This window comes from Corticium candelabrum, chromosome 22 (genome assembly GCF_963422355.1).
Source record: "Corticium candelabrum chromosome 22, ooCorCand1.1, whole genome shotgun sequence".
Taxonomy (NCBI): domain Eukaryota; kingdom Metazoa; phylum Porifera; class Homoscleromorpha; order Homosclerophorida; family Plakinidae; genus Corticium; species Corticium candelabrum.
The window spans coordinates 3,861,747-3,880,530 of record NC_085106.1 but is presented as its reverse complement, the minus strand read 5'-3'; the positions used below and the strand labels follow the sequence as shown (position 1 = coordinate 3,880,530).

The 18,784-nt window shown below is 39.3% G+C and overlaps 3 protein-coding genes across 4 annotated transcripts in view; 2 read left to right on the top strand and 1 right to left on the bottom strand.

The window, feature by feature from the left end:
• Window positions 1-64: 64 nt before the first annotated feature.
• LOC134197518 (small lysine-rich protein 1-like) lies at window positions 65-854 on the bottom strand. Its single transcript, XM_062666855.1, has 2 exons — window positions 719-854; window positions 65-486 (listed from the first exon to the last, which is right to left on the bottom strand). Exons 1-2 carry the CDS (start codon window positions 719-721, stop codon window positions 211-213), a joined length of 279 nt encoding a protein of 92 aa, XP_062522839.1. The 5' UTR covers window positions 722-854; the 3' UTR covers window positions 65-210.
• A 191-nt stretch (window positions 855-1,045) lies between these two features.
• Window positions 1,046-17,234, top strand: LOC134197003 (putative phosphoenolpyruvate synthase). Of its 2 annotated transcripts, XM_062666234.1 has the most exons (20): window positions 1,046-1,563; window positions 2,519-2,662; window positions 2,725-2,811; window positions 6,400-6,532; window positions 6,631-6,806; window positions 8,788-8,982; window positions 9,955-10,060; window positions 10,124-10,254; window positions 11,136-11,249; window positions 12,656-12,758; window positions 12,833-13,002; window positions 13,187-13,286; window positions 13,349-13,519; window positions 14,442-14,560; window positions 14,617-14,733; window positions 14,796-14,897; window positions 16,147-16,343; window positions 16,419-16,506; window positions 16,570-16,602; window positions 16,658-17,234. In XM_062666234.1, the coding sequence occupies exons 1-20, from the start codon at window positions 1,051-1,053 to the stop codon at window positions 16,709-16,711; spliced, it is 2,853 nt and encodes a 950-aa protein (XP_062522218.1). In that variant the 5' UTR covers window positions 1,046-1,050; the 3' UTR covers window positions 16,712-17,234. The 2 variants fall into 2 exon arrangements, with proteins under 2 accessions (XP_062522218.1, XP_062522219.1); XM_062666235.1 differs by lacking the exons at window positions 16,570-16,602; window positions 16,658-17,234 and having other exon boundaries at window positions 16,147-16,360; window positions 16,419-16,505.
• Window positions 17,235-17,247: 13 nt separating this feature from the next.
• The window catches only part of LOC134197001 (ras-related GTP-binding protein C-like), a 6,670-nt gene continuing 5,133 nt past the window's right edge, over window positions 17,248-18,784 (top strand). The window contains exons 1-3 of the mRNA XM_062666233.1: window positions 17,248-17,303; window positions 17,370-17,437; window positions 17,667-17,753. Of these exons, the coding sequence (XP_062522217.1) occupies window positions 17,295-17,303; window positions 17,370-17,437; window positions 17,667-17,753 (164 nt within the window). The 5' untranslated portion in view covers window positions 17,248-17,294. The remainder of the gene's footprint in view (window positions 17,304-17,369; window positions 17,438-17,666; window positions 17,754-18,784) is intronic.

The window sequence follows — 18,784 nt, the reverse complement described above, 5'->3', positions numbered from 1 at the left end:
TACACACGTGACATGTAGCGCACGTGTCTATAGGAACCTAGCCAGAAGGAGTGGTCTGTTTAGGCTACACATACCAAAAATATATTAATAATTTAATTAATCTTAGATTGGTATACAAATCGGATACAAAAGTGTTGACAGGAGTGAGCTATATCCATATGGCAAGATTTCTACTACACTACTTGCTACCATTCACATGCATCTCACTCTCTACTTCTTTTTCTTCTTTCTTTTCTTCTTCGTCTTTGGCTTCTCTGGCCAACCGAATCCTCTCTTTTCTAAGAAGTCTACAGCCGAATGGCATATGTAGTAGGCATTTTTCATTGCTCCCGAACCCATTGGATCAACGGGTTTCTTGGGCTCTTTGCTGGCGTTCTTCTTTGATGATCCCTTCTTCTTCTTTCCGCCTTTCCTCTTGCCACCTTTCTTCTTACCACCAGCTGCTTTCTTCTTTCCTCCAGCTTTCTTAGGTTTCTTGTCTTCAGTCTGCAAGAAATTAATCAGTTTGCCTAATGAACTTGTCAACTGCATGTGGTGTGTCTACTAAGTGAAGTCACGCCTCTCTAGTGTCATGGCAACTGGGAAACCTACAGTAGGTAAGATACACCGCACAAGCGCTAAGATCACTGGGTTTCATAAACAAACAGATGAAACGGTTGTCTAGCGCATTTGTGCCCTTGAGCATGAAGAGTATAGTGCTAGCATGTGCTGCACTTACCATCAGGTCTGATTCCCGCGAGTAGCAGCTCTAGCATATCCGTTCTGATCCTTGCTAAAAGAATAAAGAGAGAGAGTCTCGAAATGATGGTAGAACAAGAACAGCCAGTTTCCTGCCTCGTTTCTACAACAATTGCTAGGAGACAATTTAATATTAACGATTAAATCCGGGAACTACATTTACAATATCCGAATTTTCTACTGGACTATCATATTTCCTTGTCATACATTTTTAAAGAATAAATCGAGCATTTTAGACACATTTTGAGATTATATGTGTGTAACTTTCATTCACGTGCACATACGGGATGTGCAGGGAGTAGTTTTCTAGTCATGATTACCGATCCCAGCAGTCCTCAAGATGACCTGGAAAAGACCGGTGGAGGAAAAGCAATAAATCTATGGCGAATGAGCCAATTCCATTTCTGCCGCGTCCCGTCATGGTTCTGTCTAACGACACGAGCGTTCGACGAGTTTGTCGAGGAGAACGAACTAGTCCCACTTCTCACCGTCTCTCAAGACATTCACTCAAAAGCTGCAGCGGTGGGAGAAGCGTTTAGAAGTGCTCGAATACCTTACAAATTAGAAGAAGAGATTCTGAAGAGACTGGACGAGGAAGCATTCCAGGATAGATTTGTGGCGGTGCGTTCGAGCGGAACGGATGAGGACAGTGCTGCGCACTCGTTTGCTGGACAATTTGAAACCTATCTGTTCCGTCGAGGTGGCGACCAGGTACTTGAGGCGGTAAGACGCTGCTGGGCGAGCTGCTTTTCTGAACGCGTTATGAAGCACAGGCAAGACTGTGGCATGTTAGTGGCTGGAGTGAAGATGGCAGTTGTCGTGCAGGTGAGAAATGACAATGCAGAAGTGCGAGATCCTAAAACAATCTCACATTGTAGTTATGGCATTCTGTGTTTTCCACACTGCTATTTACAAAAATACGTTAGGGCAGCCATACTCTGTAGTCACGTGCCAACATGCTTGCGCTCGTACAGTACATGTACACACACCACACACACACACACACACACACACACACACACACACACACACACACACACACACACACACACACACACAACACACCACTTGATGTGCCGAACACTACACCTGAAGCATGCATGATAGCGTGAGAATTGAAACGTGAGAATAATGTCAAATAGGGAGCAGATTTGCATGGGTAAGGAGGAGCGACTAGACATGGACATTCTGAATTCTAAAGATATTGATAAAAGAGCCGCGTATGAATAAGTGATATGCACTGTATAAATGAACACTCACTGGAGATTAGTGCAATTTAGTCAGCTTGGTGCTCAGCAGACATCCAGACACTTTTGGTCAATTGACAGAAAGTGCCAGACATCTAGCCCTGCAGTACAGGTGCAGCTGTTAGACCCCTAGCCACTGCGTGTTACTGTTGTAAGGCACTTTTGAGTTGACTTTGAGCTCTTGTGTCTGTCAAGATTCAATCGAAAAGACATGAGTAATACGGCTTGTGACAAGGATGGCATTTTGTGACACATGCACAATTTGACCTCAGGAATATAATTAATTAATTAACTAATTACAAACAGCATGATGAAAGCATAGATTGTGGACTGCACATGTACATCACAAATTCATTTTTGTTGTATTTGTGTTGCGTATGGCAATCTTTTTTTATTCTTTAACATTGGAGGACCAATAAGGCAAGTCAACGTTTCCACTAATGTTATTATGTTTTTGTACATACATACGGCTGTGTATACATAGGGGTTGTGTACACAATTAATAATGTCAATTATGCATCCTTGTTTTGTAGGTGATGATCGACTCTGAGTTCAGTGGTGTAGCGTTTTCACGACATCCTTTGAAACCAATCACGTCAATGTGTGCTTACATAGAAGCAGTTTTTGGACAAGGAGAAGGCCTTGTTAGTGGCGAACTGACATCAGACAGCTATGAGGCAAGAAAACTGCAACATGTAGAAACACAATGAATCCAATACAAAGTCGTGTTTAAACACAGGCGGACAGACGGACGTTACAGGTAACCAGCATTGTTGCCAAAAAGGAAGACATGTTTGTACGGGCATCAGAGAATGGTGTCACAAAGGTCATACAATAATTAAGAATGTCTCAGTGGAAATTGTTTTCAGTTAATAAATTTGGGCACTGCTATTTATTAGTTTTAATTTTTTTGGGTATTGCACTTTGCAGTTTGAGTGAGCTCTCGGCTTTAGTTCGTTACAGGCTTTAATGATCGTAAACTATGACATATTTCTGATCTTGGCGATGGGATCACTTTGTACTTCACCTTTTATAATGAGCAACGAATGAGGGATAACATTCGTCAGTTTAATGTGTGACTGTCTGGACACTATTATCTTTGTTTTAAGTGTTATTACAGGTTGGGATTTATACTAACACAGAACTGCACTTGACGTTTTATGTTTTGAACATACTGTACTGTTACTATTTTTTTAAATATTTTTTATATTTTTGCCTCAGACGTTTGGAGCTTAGCTGCTAATTTGAAAAGACAATATTTTCATAACCTTGAAGCGCCCTTTGTACTTTTGCATTGCACACGCAGGAAGCACACGCAGGAAACATAGCAACTAAATTGAGATCATATTGGGCTGCAGTAAGGACACTGCATATGATCTAGAGAGTAAAGAAATTGGCAGTGAAAAAGTTGTAATGTACTGTACTTGTACTATATGTGTGTTTCTAGAGATGATAAATACAGTACACAGTGATTTTCCTACAATACATTTGATGCGTCCTGGGACGCATTTGAGGAAGTTGGGATGCAGATTTCAGACAGCGGGACATATCCTATTATGTGCATTCTTGTCTATATTATATGAAGGCCCACTAGACTGCTAAGCTCTCACTGCAAGCCTACTACACAAGGTGTGCTCATTAAACCACTGATTATATAAGAGCTGCTCTACTATATGTCAAAAGGTTTTAGCTGTTGGGTCAGTTGATCCTACAAGATAATTGGATAATGACCATCACGCCACTCATTGCATCAGAATATGACTTTGATATGCAAAGTTTATCCTTTGGTTTCCTTTGCCGGAAGGGCTTATATAACCTAATAATTAATACAAGAGAGCAGACGTGCTGCTGGCCTTTCAACTCCACACTTTCAAACGCCCCGTTTCCGTATACCTGTGTGAGGTAGATAGATATATTATTATCACACTACAAGGATGACAGACAAACAGATGGAATGCATGTATACAAATAAAAACCGGAATGCAAACCCCGGATGCCTACAGCAGGAACGCAACAGTACACTGTGTTGTTGAATTTAGTGTTTTGAGCTGAAAGGTTAGGGTTAGCACAACACATCACCAACTTTGGGGCAGGGCTAAATATGCACAATAGATGAGGACGCATGTTTGAAGGGGTTAGGAAAATTCCTGAGTACAGGTTGTACCATCTTGGAGTGTTCATTCTTAGATATGACAGTGGTAGGTAATTGATTAAACCGAAAATGTCTAATAGTAAACTTTGTTGCATGTTTGGGTGTTTATTCTGCCGTTCCTAGGATTCTTTTTCTCGTTTTGTTGCATGTTTGGGTGTTTTTTTCCGCCGTTGCTAGGATTCTTTTTCTAGTTATATTACACTCCTACCATAGCAACCCAACCACATATTGTATATTTACCGGTCAATATCTGTATACTGCTTACTGACATAAAACACAACTAACTTAAAACAAAAAAATAGCAAAACCAAAACAAACTAGCAATCAATACATGGGCGTACCTATTTTAGATTACAAGCTTATTCTTTACCAATAATAATGTTCACAGTACTACAGTTTGTAAAGACACAGTCAGAAATGACAAATCGATTCTCTCTTTCTGTTTCAGACGGCTGTTGAATTTGCGTCAGTGTAATCTGTGTGTGCATGGCCATTATCCAAAACTTTGCACGCTGCCATGCATTTGCTGCAATTCAGATGGCTCTTGGTATTGTCTCAGTGCTTGCAGGGTTTTGTGGCCGGTTCTGCCTTGAATGACATGTTCAGGAACTCCCGCTTGAAACAGCCTTGTTGCACTAGTAGCTCGAAGAGCGTGGTTGGTTCGAACTGGAAGACCAGCTTTAGCTGTCATCACTTTTTTCATCATTGTAGCCAACGTGTTATGACCGATTACTTGCTTTGAATACCAAGGACCAAATGAAGGTGTAGATAACAAAGGTTTCTAATAGAAGGCTTCTTGGGGAAAATCCTGCTGGCAACTTACTTAGATATAGATATCCAAAATTTTTAGATGGCAACAGTTACCAGCTTCTTCATTAGCGTATCTGATAAACTACAAACCACAAAATGCTATTACCTTACAGAGTCAGTTGGAGCTTGACTATAGTTTACCTTGTGACTTTTTTGTTTGGATGTCGTAAATCACTTAGTACACCACTATGATTTTTGGATCTGTGCTCAACGTAAATGTAACAGAATTTTGACAATGTGGTTTGGCTGCATCTAGTTGTGAATCCTTTGTTGAGAGAAAGTCTGTCTGTCGGTACCTGCTCTTCTTGTGGAGCATCCTTGTTTCAATTACTTCTCCATGCTTCAAATATTCGCAGGCAGTTGTGTTCTTGCAAAAATTGTACCCTTGCTGTACTCGTCTTTTCAGCAAATCTGCTGTCAAGCTGGCTAATACTAGTGGCATGCTTTTTTAAACCAACGCGTCTTATCTGTCGTTGTCGTCCTGGTCATTATTACTTCTTCTTTCTGATCCGACATCACGCTGGCAAAACACGCGGATACTGTACTGTACTAATACTTTTGAGCATGTGGCCTTATGGGGCTGACGTGCACGTCAACAACACTTCACACCTGTCAAAATGTGGTTGTTTGACATAAAACTTTAGCTGTCATTGCAATACACAACCACTCTAATTCAACTTGAATAATCTATGAACTCTAATTACAGTAGGATGTTAAACATGCAACAAGTAGGTTAATGCATGGTAGGGTCGACGATATCCAGTTTATTGACCGAGTTTGCCTCGGCTAATTGTCTCGGGAAGCTCCTCAAGACCTCGGTCAATAAACTGGATATCCTACCGTGCATTAACATATATATATATATATATATATATATATATATATATATATATATATATATATATATATATATATAGTGCTCAAAGAAACATGGAGAAGAATATGACGAGTTTGAAATAGTTGTTGTTATTATTTGAAGAGAATTAGTGACAGTACAGTATTCCATTATTAAGCTGAATGTTACAGAAAAGTATACATTACGTGGGTTGAACATTAGACATTTGATTGTTATAATAATATTATTCACTTGAACTCAATTGTGAAGGCCAATGGAATGCAATGTTGTCAACCTACTTTTTCGTGAATATTCGTTTGGTATTTATGTCAGTGCATGCTTGTAGTCCATGTTTGTATTTATTTATGTATTTTTGATTATGTAGATTTAAAAACGTTTTGTAGTCATTAGTTAGCTGTTTGCCTGCTATGTGTTTACTCATCTATCTATACTTACTGTGTGCTTGTTTGCATGGCTTTCATGTTGTTGCATAGTTGTTTGAGCACAAAGAGTATTCGGCTTTGTTGTTTTCTGATCGTATCAAGGCATCGTCGTAGTCTGCAAACCGTGTTCTGATGTATGGTCTCGTTATAGTTTTGGCTGTTGTGATATTTCAGGTTGCTGTTTCGGTTGAAAAACAGGACAAACGTGTGTTGACAGACCAACAGGCGGTCGAGATCGCACAACTCGTCATTGCATTAGAAACGAATCTGGGTCGACCTCAAGACTTTGAATGGGCACACGAAAAAGGTTTGCATGCATATCTTTGATCTCATTATCTTAAGTCATGCTAATAGTTGTGTTTATAATTGATTGTATGTCCAGTTTACATGAGTTTATTATTGTAGGGAATTTGTATTGTCTTCAAGCTCGTCCAATTGCCACGTTGCCTCCGACTTGTTTCCTCGACTTATCAGTGATCGGCTGCGTTCCTACTCTATGGGACAACTCAAACATTGTTGAATCATACAGCGGTGTTACAACTCCGCTGACGTTCTCATTTGCTTCGAATGCATACTCAAGGGTAAGTCACATTTATCTGATATACTGTATGTTGTTTGGAGGCATACAGTAATCTTTCTTATTATATAACTATATTCATGTATGTCTCTGAATATACAAATATGTTTGATTTGTGCATGACCAACCTGGTTGTAAAAGAGGAGGTGGTTGAACACTACATGTTCAGAGCTCGCTCCTGAGAGGGACTACTGAATTATAGCTAATACAGTAGGACACCACTTATCCGACAGCACGGATTATCCGACAGTGCATGGTTTGTCTGAACCGCGAGGCTGTGCGCATGCTAGGATATACGATTCCTGTGCGTACAGTTCTGTACCCGTGATCCAGGTGTCGTCAAATTAAATGTGAAGCTCTAGAAACGGTTCTTCAGTACCTGGAAGAACAACCTGAAGTTTCAGTAAGCACAATGGTTCTACTGAATGGGCTGCTGATGAAAACTACAGCAAGAAGAGCGAAAGCATTGATGCAGACTAACATTAGTGGTTACTTTAAGTCTTGACAGTTTCCATTAGTGTTCTCCCTAGTCAAAGAGGTTGTACTGTATTATTTGTTACATGTACAATTAGATGTTGAGCTTCTTTAAGTATTCTGCAGTTGTTTTTCAAAGTGTGTCAGTTATCCGACGTTTTCAGTTATCCGACGTCCTTTTCGTGCCATGCCCATTGGATAAGTGGTGTCCCACTGTAATAATAATATAATATATATTTCTATCACACCACATGTGGTGTAGTTCCCTCATAGAGGCAACATATAACACACAGACTAACACACACAGAGACAGATGACGTAACTAACGACTATCACTGTTGTAGAATTTAAAATCAGACCTCTTAACTCTCATGATTTCACCGTGAGACTCACGATTTACGGACATGTCTTACGATCTCACAATTTGTGTCCAATTCTCACATTGCCAGTCTCTTCTCCCGACAAGCCTACCGTGAGACACTCTGACAGTCACTTTACGTAGACCCGTTAGCCCCATCTTTCAAGTCATAGCAGATTGCTTGAACTAGACTCTGTAAACGGCTTTGCTTGCTAATATCTGAGGTATCCGAGGTATCTACCTGCAGTAAAAAAGTACGTTTTGATGTTTCGGGCGAAGCCTTGGCACACAGAAATGTAAAGCGATGCCTTCACGTAAGCTGTTAACCACGCCCATTTTGACACGTTTAATGGGCGTGGTCATTTAAAAAGACAATCTTGTGATTTGCTGCAAAGAAAGTTTGAGAGGTCTGTGAAATATGTAGGTGTGGCTAACTCTAACCATTAAGGCCATTCTAAAAACAAGCTATTCTTTCTCAACCATTAAGTGCAGGCAGTCTATGCATGCGCCCTATTTGTCTCTCAGAATGATGGCCCAAGATGACAGTTCTGTGTGGATGTTATGCATATATAGGAAGGTGTGTGCCAGACTTCGGCACTTGCTGTTCACTCCCTATATGTCACCATCTTTTGGACACGGCAAATCATGATGGGCATGTCTTTGTTGGTTAGTCATTGTATGGAAATACGAGTGTCTGGCTAATTTGTCAGGACTTTGTACAACCACCACCTGAATAGATAATATAATAGACATATTAGACATAATAATATATTAGACATAAATTTGTGTCATCTCAGTAAAAGGAAGTTATCACTACCGTACATGTCAAGAGAATTGCTGTACTATATAGTGCCACACATTCCAACAATTTGGACCTTCATTGGCAAGAATTTGGTGCACTCTCACTTGAGGACAAATAGATTTTCTAGCAGAGTCTAAGTCTGATAATTTTATCGCAATGGGCAAAACTAATTCTAACAGTCCTATCACGTGAGTTGTAAAAATCGTTTCCAAGGGAAGTTAAGAGTAATGGCTGTTTAACATCAAATCGTCTTTTACATTATTTATTGTTAATTTATGTTTGGGATTGTTTTATTTCTAGGGTAAGTGATGTATTGAAGTTTGTCTTTATTGTGTTTTGTGTTGCTGTTAGGTGTACTCGTTGTCGTTGAAGATTGCTGGTGTGCCTGACTCTGTAGTGCAACATTACAAATCATATTTGGACAACATGTTGGGTTACGTTCGAGGAAATATATATTACAACTTGTTGAACTGGTATCGATGTTTGTCACTCATACCTATTGGAGACTCATCAAAGTTTATGGACACAATGATGGGAGTGAAACTGGTATGGTGAGGTGTGTGTGTGTGTGTGTGTGTGTGTGTGTGTGTGTGTGTGTGTGAGTGTGTGTGTGTGTGTGTGTGTGTGTGTGTGTGTGTGTGTGTGTGTGTGTCACTGTGTGTGTGTCACTGTGTGTGTTCGGTTTTTGAAATTTTGAAGTTGTAACAGTTGACCTGAGACCATCTTGTAGGAGATATACTACCACAGTCTGATTTTATTTTGTGTTGAATAGTTATCAGTGTGCAAAATAACGGCCGGACATTGGACATTTACCGACCAAACGAAGCATTTGTCCGGTGGCGTAGTGTCAGGTGTGGAACTCTGTATGAGCAACCCACATCCTCGCACATCCCAATGTCATGGCAACAAACATAGTTTACGGAGTTCGTGCACGAAACAAACACAAACAGCCACACGTCGTCATGTACACTGTACTGTACAGTACTGTACATGTACGTGTATTTAGTCAAATCCCGGATGTAGCGGCTCATGTACACACGCTGGGGCTCCGAGGGTTGTGTGCACAACAAAAATGCAGCGAACATCCGCGGGCCGTAGAAATACCTACAGTACACGGTGAACGCGGCAGGATAGGAAACTCAGAGATATTTGCGTGTAATGTTTTCCGTAGGGGCTGTAAGTACCTGAAGATGAGTAAGTTGATAGTGTGGCACGAGGTAACTTAACTACATACCATGGTAGACCACAGCTAGACTGTTACTAGCGTAGCGTAGTGCATGTTCTTGGAACGATTGCAGTTTCCACGTCTAGAGGTTAGGGTTTGTTTGTTAGGTTGTTTCTGTTTGTTTGTTAGGCTGTTTCTGTTTGTTTGTATGCCTGTCTGTTTGTTTGTTTGTCCGTCTATTTATCTGTTTGCATGTCTGTTTCTTTGTATGTCATTTTGTCTGTTTGGTTATTTGTTGGTTTGTTTGGTTTTCTTTATTGTCTTGGTATGGAATTACATATGTATTGATGTAGGCACTTGAAAATGACTTAGAACATTCAGTTTCTAGTATCAAGAAGAATGCACCTAAATACAGCCTGTGGACGAAGGTTAAAGTTTTTGCTGGCATTGCACACAAAAGTTAGTATCTCAACAGTATTTTACATTCACATACATGTATGTGATCGCCATCTTGCTGTGTAGTTTATTACATTGACTCTTTCGTCGACAACTTCTTTGCAAATTTTAACATGCACTATGAGGCTGCATTGGCCAAGGATCTAGAGTCAATGTCTCTCGTTGAACTAATGGATCATCTCAAGTATCTTCATGTTGTAAGTGCATCAACAGTAGGATGATGGTGCTAGTAGATAAAATAAATAATATTGTATATTTTATTTATAACCATGAACAGTTGTTATCAGTAAATTAAATTAGATAAAATAGTAATCAAAATAGATGATGTTTGTTGTCGTATTAAATGAATTATTTGTATGTTGAGGTGCTTGTTGTGAGAAGAAAGTAGTAGGCGTATTGCAGTTATGCTTTTGTGATCTGCATATAATGTACAATTGATGTGCTTGGCTATTTTTTCAGGTTGTATTCAGATCTTTCTAAATTTAAAATTCATTGCTACCACTTAAAATATCGGTAGCAATAAAAAGTTTATGGTTTTCAAATTTAGGTTTTCCTTACATCATGTCTCAATTGTTATGGTATTAAGCTCAGATGTTACATACATTAATGATGATAATTTAGTTATTAGTAGATCTCATGTAGTAACAGTGTTCTGCCTATAACAGACAACTGGTACGAATGAAGCAGAGCTACTAGAAGTAGTAGACCGACTTGGCTTTATCTGAATTGCAACAGTAACGATGTTACTTTGTTTAGTCGATTTCAGATAGTGAATTCTTATCATTACATAGTTGTTTATGCTTGGTTTACAATATGACGCTGATGCTGACATTGCTGATGCTGACGCTGCAATAGAAATAAATCCTACTCCAGCGTCAGCATCAATATCAAAGGTTGCTGCCTCCGTCGAGACGTTCTCTTTGAAGTTTGACATTCGTCTGAACGTTAGCATCATATGGAAAACAGGCTTTACAGGTTTTAATTGAATAGCAGATTATTACTGGTGGCTTTGCCTTTGGGTGGGCACTTTGGTTTATGGCTATTGCATGATAATGTGTGTGCATGTGTATTGCTTTAGAACATGTTGGATAAATGGGAAGTGCCAATCTACAATGACACATATGTGATGATTTTCTTTGGACTGTTGAAGAAACTCGTGACAAGATTCATGTGTACAGGCGATGATGACAAGGTAGGCAATTATGTTCACACTAAAGTTAGTAAGCTAACTGATTTTTCAGTATTGGTAAATATGAGTTGCATTTCCTTAATTTGGACTTTATTGATTGATGTGTTTACTAATATTGGTCAATGGTGGTGGTGGTGGTGGTGGTTGTGGAGGTAATGGTGGGGTGGGGGTGGAGGTAATGATGTGTGTGTGTGTGTGTGTGTGTGTGTGTGTGTGTGTGTGTGTGTGCGTGTGTGTGTGTGTGTGTGTGCGTGTGTGCGTGTGTGCGTGCACGTGTGCAGTGTCCATGATTACAGCCGGACATCGGACATGTCCACCCATTATCGCAGTTTGTCCGGCTAAAGCCTGGAATAATCAGACATTTGTTCGGACAAGCCCGTGAAATTGACTTGCGATAGTTGGACGACTATAGATTTGTGGCACTGTGTGTGTCCTGCGACGCTCAGCACAATACTGCAGCAAAAGTTTTCTGCCAGTTGTGACTTTCATCCAGCGACCATTTTTGACAATGTTGTGCACACGTGCAAAGGCAAAAGCCCAGACAGTGAGACCATAAGAATCATCAGGTGCCGTCTATCGTTCGGTCTGATCCGTTCAGCAATTTTATGCATCCGAGGTAGCAGGTCGGCAAAGCACAGGCCCTTCCATGCAGAAGAAATTGACATTATCAGCAGTGATGCTCGCCTCTCTGAGTAAACTGATTTATGATAGAGTAGCAAGTTTCTGAGTTTTTTAGAGTTTCTGCGATTGCTATATTATTGACATGGACAATATTTAAAAAAATATATAATGAATACAATAAAAACTTAATAAATATATATATGTTAATTGTAAAATAGCCCAGACATATGGCAATTTTTGAGGTCGAAAACATTTATTATTATCTTAGTATAATTTTTAGGGTAAAATCTATAATTTGCCAGTAGACAACAATGCATTGTTTGATGCAGGCGCTTTTGTACTATAATGGCTAACGTGTCATTTTCTTTGCGCTAATTCATGTGGTCTGAACATACTGATGAGATGGGACAAAAAGTTAAAAGGAGTATCTATGCATGGAATGTGCAGTATTGAAAGTCATATCTTGTAGTCATACGCTGCAGGTAATAATCAGTACTTGCACAGTCGACTTTTTTTGGGCCGCATTCAGTTGTGTTTATGGTGACCACATTGTATTATGCGATGGCATGGCCACTTATCCTGTTTGACTTTGAGTCAGACTTTGTAGGATTCACAGTTGATGGGCAGTTGTAATAGCCTAATATGTGCAGTTGGATGGATATTGTCTATGCATGTATGCATATGTGCATATGTATATCGATGTATCATGTCATAAATCAAAACAATCAGTGTTCTCTGATCCTGCTCGAATATTGATTTCACATAATAATAATGAATAACTGCTGTAGGCTCAGTCACTGCAAAATGACTTGCTCTGTGGGCAAGGTGATGTTGAAAGCACAAAACCAACAAAAATGTTGATGAAGATAGCACAGCATATAGACTCTACAGGTGAGACATTTTATGCTTCGGTGACAGCTAGTTGTGTTTAGTTGCAACGACGTGTGAGCAGCTGGTGTACATAGGTGGTCCTCTGCGTCAGTGGTTTTTGACTGAACGAGAAGAAGTTGCTCAACTGTTGGAGTCGGGGACAAAAGCAAGCACGGTCGTTTCTGAAGGTGTTCGTCATCGACGATCTTCTTCTGCCTCGGTGAATAGAAGAGAAAACGGAACGAGAGATTTGTCAGCTCAAAAGGTGTGAGACTTAAGTGGTAATACATCTTATCATGTGATAATTTTGAATCTGGTGGAAAGTCTGTACACACACACACACACACACACACGAACACATGGTTTAGTTCATGTTGCATAATATCAATACTTTGGTTGCATTAGTTCTGGGTTTTTCAACAGTTGCTCTTGTTTTGCTCTTACTTCAGTCAGAGGTGCTGCTTCATATACGAGACTTCCTTACAAGATATGGATTTCGTTGTGTGGATGAGTTGAAACTCGAATCAAAGACTCTACATGATGATCCCGGTAATTGACGTCACTAGTCAAAACGAAAGCATTACTATGGCCTATGTACATCGCTTGTGTAGGGTTTGTATTGGATGCCATTGCTGGCTACATTCGTTCTCAATCATATTCGGTCGAATCGATGGAAAAACGAGAGAAAGAGATCAAAGAGAAGGCAGAAGCTGAAGTGACATCAAAGTTACCGTTTCACAAACGTGTTCTCTTCAACTGGGTTCTATTTCATGTGCGACGAGGTGACTGTCTGTTCGTGCTCTGTGTGTTCAGTGTTGAGCCAGTTTAGGCCACACCAACTAAATTTTTATTCTGGGATATCTAAAGTTAAACACATAACCTGGACCGACTGATCGAAATAGAAATAAAAATTTAATGATCATGTGACAGTTTTTGAGAATATGCAGTTTTCATTGCACTGCATACAAATGTGAGATAACAAAATGGAAACTAAAATGAAGACGCTGAAGCCAAACGGAACGAGGAAACAGTCGCTGGACCACATGCACTGTTAACACTCACAGAGTCATAAGATGTATACACTACCAAGTCATTTTACAGCAAGCATAATATCATTGTGCATGCGCACTGTCACTTCAAATTTTTATTTTTGGTTAAGCTCAAACTGGGCCGGCGAATCAGAGTGTCAAAAATTTAATTTGTCTGACCTTACCAGCAGTTAATTAATTAACAGACACGGCGAATTAGTAATAGTTTACTGTGAAGTAGACTGACAGGTAGCAAGTAGATGGATGGATTACTTGTGACACATGACACAGTGTATAATATCAGTACTTTTTGTGCTACTACGCTAGAACAAACACAAACACACACACACACACACACACACACACACACACACACACACACACACACACACACACACACACACACACACACTACACACAAACACACACACTTTAGTGTAACTATAAAATTAGATTTTTTAAAAATTTAGAATTTAAAAATGTTTTAATTTTGCTGTATTTGGCAATCACATGAATCTAGTCACATTTATAGATAGGCAGACATCCTGTGCTGAAAACAGTTGGCACCGATGGCTAATCAGATTTTCAGAGACTTGATCAGGAATGAATGATGTACACTTGATGTTAGAGGATCGCGACGATGCCTTATGTTTACGACAAGTGTTATTGTCGTTAGGCATTCGTCACCGAGAGAACACGAGGTTTGCTCGTACCAAGATGTGGGGTTGCTTTCGATCTGCATTTCGTGCAATCGGATCATCTCTGGAACGGCTTAGTCTCATTGATAATAAACTGGTAATAGAGGAGACAGTAACCCTATGAAGTATGTACTCACACACTCATGTGTCTAGGATGTATTCTATTTGACTGTTGATGAGCTATTTGCATTTACGGACGGAAGATCTGTGACGAACAACCTTCGAGGTCTTATTGATCTACGGAGGGTCGAAACTGACGAATATCGGAAGGTCATCTGTCGTGTTTCGGTGCAGGCAATGAGTTTGTGTGACGTGTGATGTGTTAATTGCAGAGCCTGCCTCCTCCGGAGAGATTCGCGACTCGAGGTGCGTGTGGCCCGTACTGGCGGTTTCCTGCTCTGTTGGATGACTTGAACTTGTTGAAGCAGTTGGAGGTGAAGTTAGTTTATCAACATGTATCTAATCTATTGATGATCATAACTTGCATTACGTACACTAATGGTATATACACTAACGGTATAGCATAAAAAGGATCTTAGTGTCTCTGTTATTCATCAGAGTTCCACTGCACTTATGATGTTATGATACTTTTTGTTTGTGTAGAGTGTGTGGTTATGGCTGTATTAGGGTTAGTGGTTGCTACTCCTGTCTTTTGTGTGTTGACTCTTGGGCGTGCATTGTCTACTTGCATGAGACATATGAAATTGGAGTCACATCGATTGATGTGTGGCGTAACTGAGTGTTGGCTTGTTGTAGATCTATAGTGTATGCAGAATAGAAATGAGACACTTGTTGTTACTGCATCATCGTCGTTGTTGTGTAGCTGTTGTTTTCATTATTATTATTGTTGTTGTCATTGCATTGTTGTTGTTACTGTTGTTGTTTCATCATCATTGTTGTCGTCGTCATTGTTATTGTTGTTGTTGTTATTATTGTTGTTGTTGTTATTATTATTGTTGTTATTGTTATTGTTAGATTGTCATTGTTGTTGTCATCATCATCATCATCATTGTTGTTGTTGTTGTTAGATTGTCATTGTTATTTTGCCATTGTCATTGTTGTTGCTGTTATTTGCTGTGGTTTTTATCGTTATTGTTGTTGTTATTGTTATTGTCATTATTGTGGTTGTTTTGCTGTTGTTTTCATCATAGTTGTTGTTGTTATTGTCATTGTCATTGTTGTTGCTGTTGTTTTCATCACCATTGTTGTTGTTGTTGCATGTAATCATCGTCATTATCATTGTTGCTGTTGTTGTTAGTGTCATTAATTGTCATTGTTGTTGTTGCTGTTGTCACTGTTGTTGTAATTGCTATTCTTGTTATTATTGTTGTTGTTGCTGTTGTTGTCATTGTTGTTGATGTTGTTGTTGTTGTCATTATCAACATCATTGTTGTTGTTGTCCCTGTTGTCATTGTTGTCATTGTTGTTATTGTTGTCATTGTTGTTTTTGCTATTGTTATTGTAGTTGTTGTTGCTGCTGTTGTCATTGTTGTTATTGTTATCGTCATCATTGTTGTTGCTGCTGCTGTCATTGTTCGTGGTTGTAGTTGTTGTTGTCACTGATTGTCACTGTTGTCATCATTGTTGTTGTTATTGTTGTTGTTGTTTGCAGGGTTTTCCATTTTACCTGTTATTATTTGTAACATTCTCTTGCAAACTAATTAATTGATTTATTTCGTTTAGGCCGAGGCTTCATCTGATCCGAATGTTCTGAAAGGGACTCCTTGCTGTCCCGGTGTCGTCGAGGCAGCCGTTCGTGTCGTGAGCTCCATCGACGAAGCTCGTTCTCTAGACAACGAGATTCTTGTAACTGCTCGAACAGATCCCGGTTGGGTGCCTCTGTACCCCATGTGTAAGGGCTTGTTGATCGAGAGAGGAAGGTACAGCTAGTATACTAGTTAGTAAGCATGCATACTCACACAACTGGTACAAACTTGAACAACTCGTTGGTGTAGTTTGCTCTCTCATTCTGCTGTCGTTGCAAGAGAATTGGGTTTGCCTACTATCGTCGGTGTGTCTGGTGGATTGATGAAACGACTGAAGGTATTAAAGTATCGAAGTGTCTGTAGGCATTTATGGTCACGTGACCTGTTATGGTATATGTAGACTGGTATGAGAGTGCATATGGATGCTGGAAAGGTTCTCAGAAAATGTTTGTTCGATTTCGTACTGACATATAAGGCAATTTCTGTAGGGGCGAGTTACAATTTTGAGAGACGAAGATGTGAGCAAGATATCGGAAAGTTAATTAATGCAGCCAGCACTTAATTAAATTGGTGGGTTTCCAATATGGAGACAGTGAACAGACGTTGCCGAGTTGTCAATGATAAACAACACAACAGTTGTCAGATGACATGTTTCCGACTGTTAATTACCGTATGGGCAATTGTTGAATGAAATCAGACGATATACTGTATGTACACTACACGTACAAAGATGGTAAGATAGATTGACGCATGCGTGGGCCAAGGGGTTATGGGGCCCTTGCCACTGCAGCTGCGTTGTATATATCACCTGCACCGTCTCAAAAAAATTGAAGCTTTAGACTTAATTAAAACAAATTTCAAAGGAATTCGTTTCAGTAAACGAAAGAATTAAGTCAGCACGTGCACGTCTACTGTAATTACAGTCAAAAAAGAAACAAATTAAAAAAGTTTGGAGCACATTGGACTGACTATCGTACAGTTGTTGTTTGTTCTTCTCACAGTTGCCTGGCGGCAATAACTTGCAGGGAGTCGTAATGCTTGTCTCCTTGCATACGTGTATTTCTCGGTGGGCGTGGCATCCGGGAGATCGGACAGTGCATCGGGTTTCGCCTCAAAGCAGCCGGTATGAGTGCGGTAAGCCTGTTGGAATGATGGAGATGCGTAACATAAGGTGTGCACTGCATGTCTTGCTCTTTCTAGTCTGATTATAGCGAAGAAGAACAATATGGCAGCTACAGCGTCGTGGGCTCTTTTCCACGAGAATATGGGTTAGTAAACAGCCACCTACATTATTTACTGTCAATAAACGGGCAAGAGGAGAATAGTGTGACGGTCATCGGAAGGGGACCCGAAATGACCTGACATTTATTGTGTTGCGCCTCTTTAGTCGCAATCCTTGTCAAATTCGGGCTCTGTCGAAGCGGAATCGAGCTGAGAGGCCCGTCGAATGCAGCAATCTTGCAACTGTGTGACTGATGTGTTTCTGTGTGTTTGTAGGTATGGACAGAACGACTCTGATGACGTCGTGACCAGTGCAGTTGTGTCAGAATCAAAGCCCCGGATACTTCTAATGGGTTTGAGAAGGTAGGTACTTATAGTTTGTGTTAGAGATTATATTTAGCCAGAGGGACTACAACAAGATAGGCTATATATATATATATCTACTGCTAGTCCCCTATGGGACCTATAATATAATATATATGTATAATATAAAAAAAAAAAAAAAAAAAAATATATATATATATATATATATATATATATATATATATATATATATATGTACATATATAGAGAGAATCATAAAAAAAAAAAAAAAAAAAAAAAAAAAAAAAAAAAATATATATATATATATATATAAATATATATATATATATATATATATATATATATATATATATATATATATATATATATATATATATATATATATATATATTACCTCGAATTTAAAAATCGGTTTGACTGTCTTTAGTTTCGTCAGTACAACAGGAATTGATATTAAATCCACACGGTTTCAATTTGGACTATTGCAGATACTGTAGTTTACTATATAGCAAGAGTTTAAATTAATTAAGTTGTATAATTAATTAACTCAGTGCGCATGGGATAGGGTTACAGCAATACCTCTGTAGACCAAGGAACGGCCAACCGACCAACTGGACTGCAGCGCATGTGCTCATAGTTATCGTTTTCAAAGGTAATCAAACAAAAACTGAAACAAATTGATATACCATTTTGCTGCATTTGAATGAATATCCAAGATTTCATCAGAGGTTTTGAATTGGTTTACAGAAACATCAGTGAAATGCACGAGTCAAAAGACCGCTTCCTGAAGAGGGCGATTTTGGCACAAAATGGTCTCACTAAGGGAACAGCTTTGTTTAAATCTAGAAGTGGTTGTAGCTTCGTAGTATTTAACTGCCTAGTGTGTCTGCTCTTTTTGTGTATATGCTGAGGGTTCTACACTCTTTTTGCGAAAACAAATTCATTCATTCATTTCAAAACCATTTTCATCACAACAAAATCACAAAGTTCTGGGTTATAGTAGCTCTGTCTGTTAGTTCCGTTTACATTCAAATCCAAAAACCCATGAAGTTGGCAGATTACCTGGACAA

Excerpts from the sequence above, each read along its gene's own strand:
- LOC134197003 (XM_062666234.1), top strand. The coding sequence starts at position 1,051 with ATGATTACCGATCCCAGCAGTCCTCAAGATGACCTGGAAAAGACCGGT. Across the intron at positions 1,564-2,518 it reads AGATGGCAGTTGTCGTGCAG|GTGATGATCGACTCTGAGTT; the intron begins GTGAGAAATGAC and ends CTTGTTTTGTAG. Across the intron at positions 2,812-6,399 it reads CAGAGAATGGTGTCACAAAG|GTTGCTGTTTCGGTTGAAAA; the intron begins GTCATACAATAA and ends GTGATATTTCAG.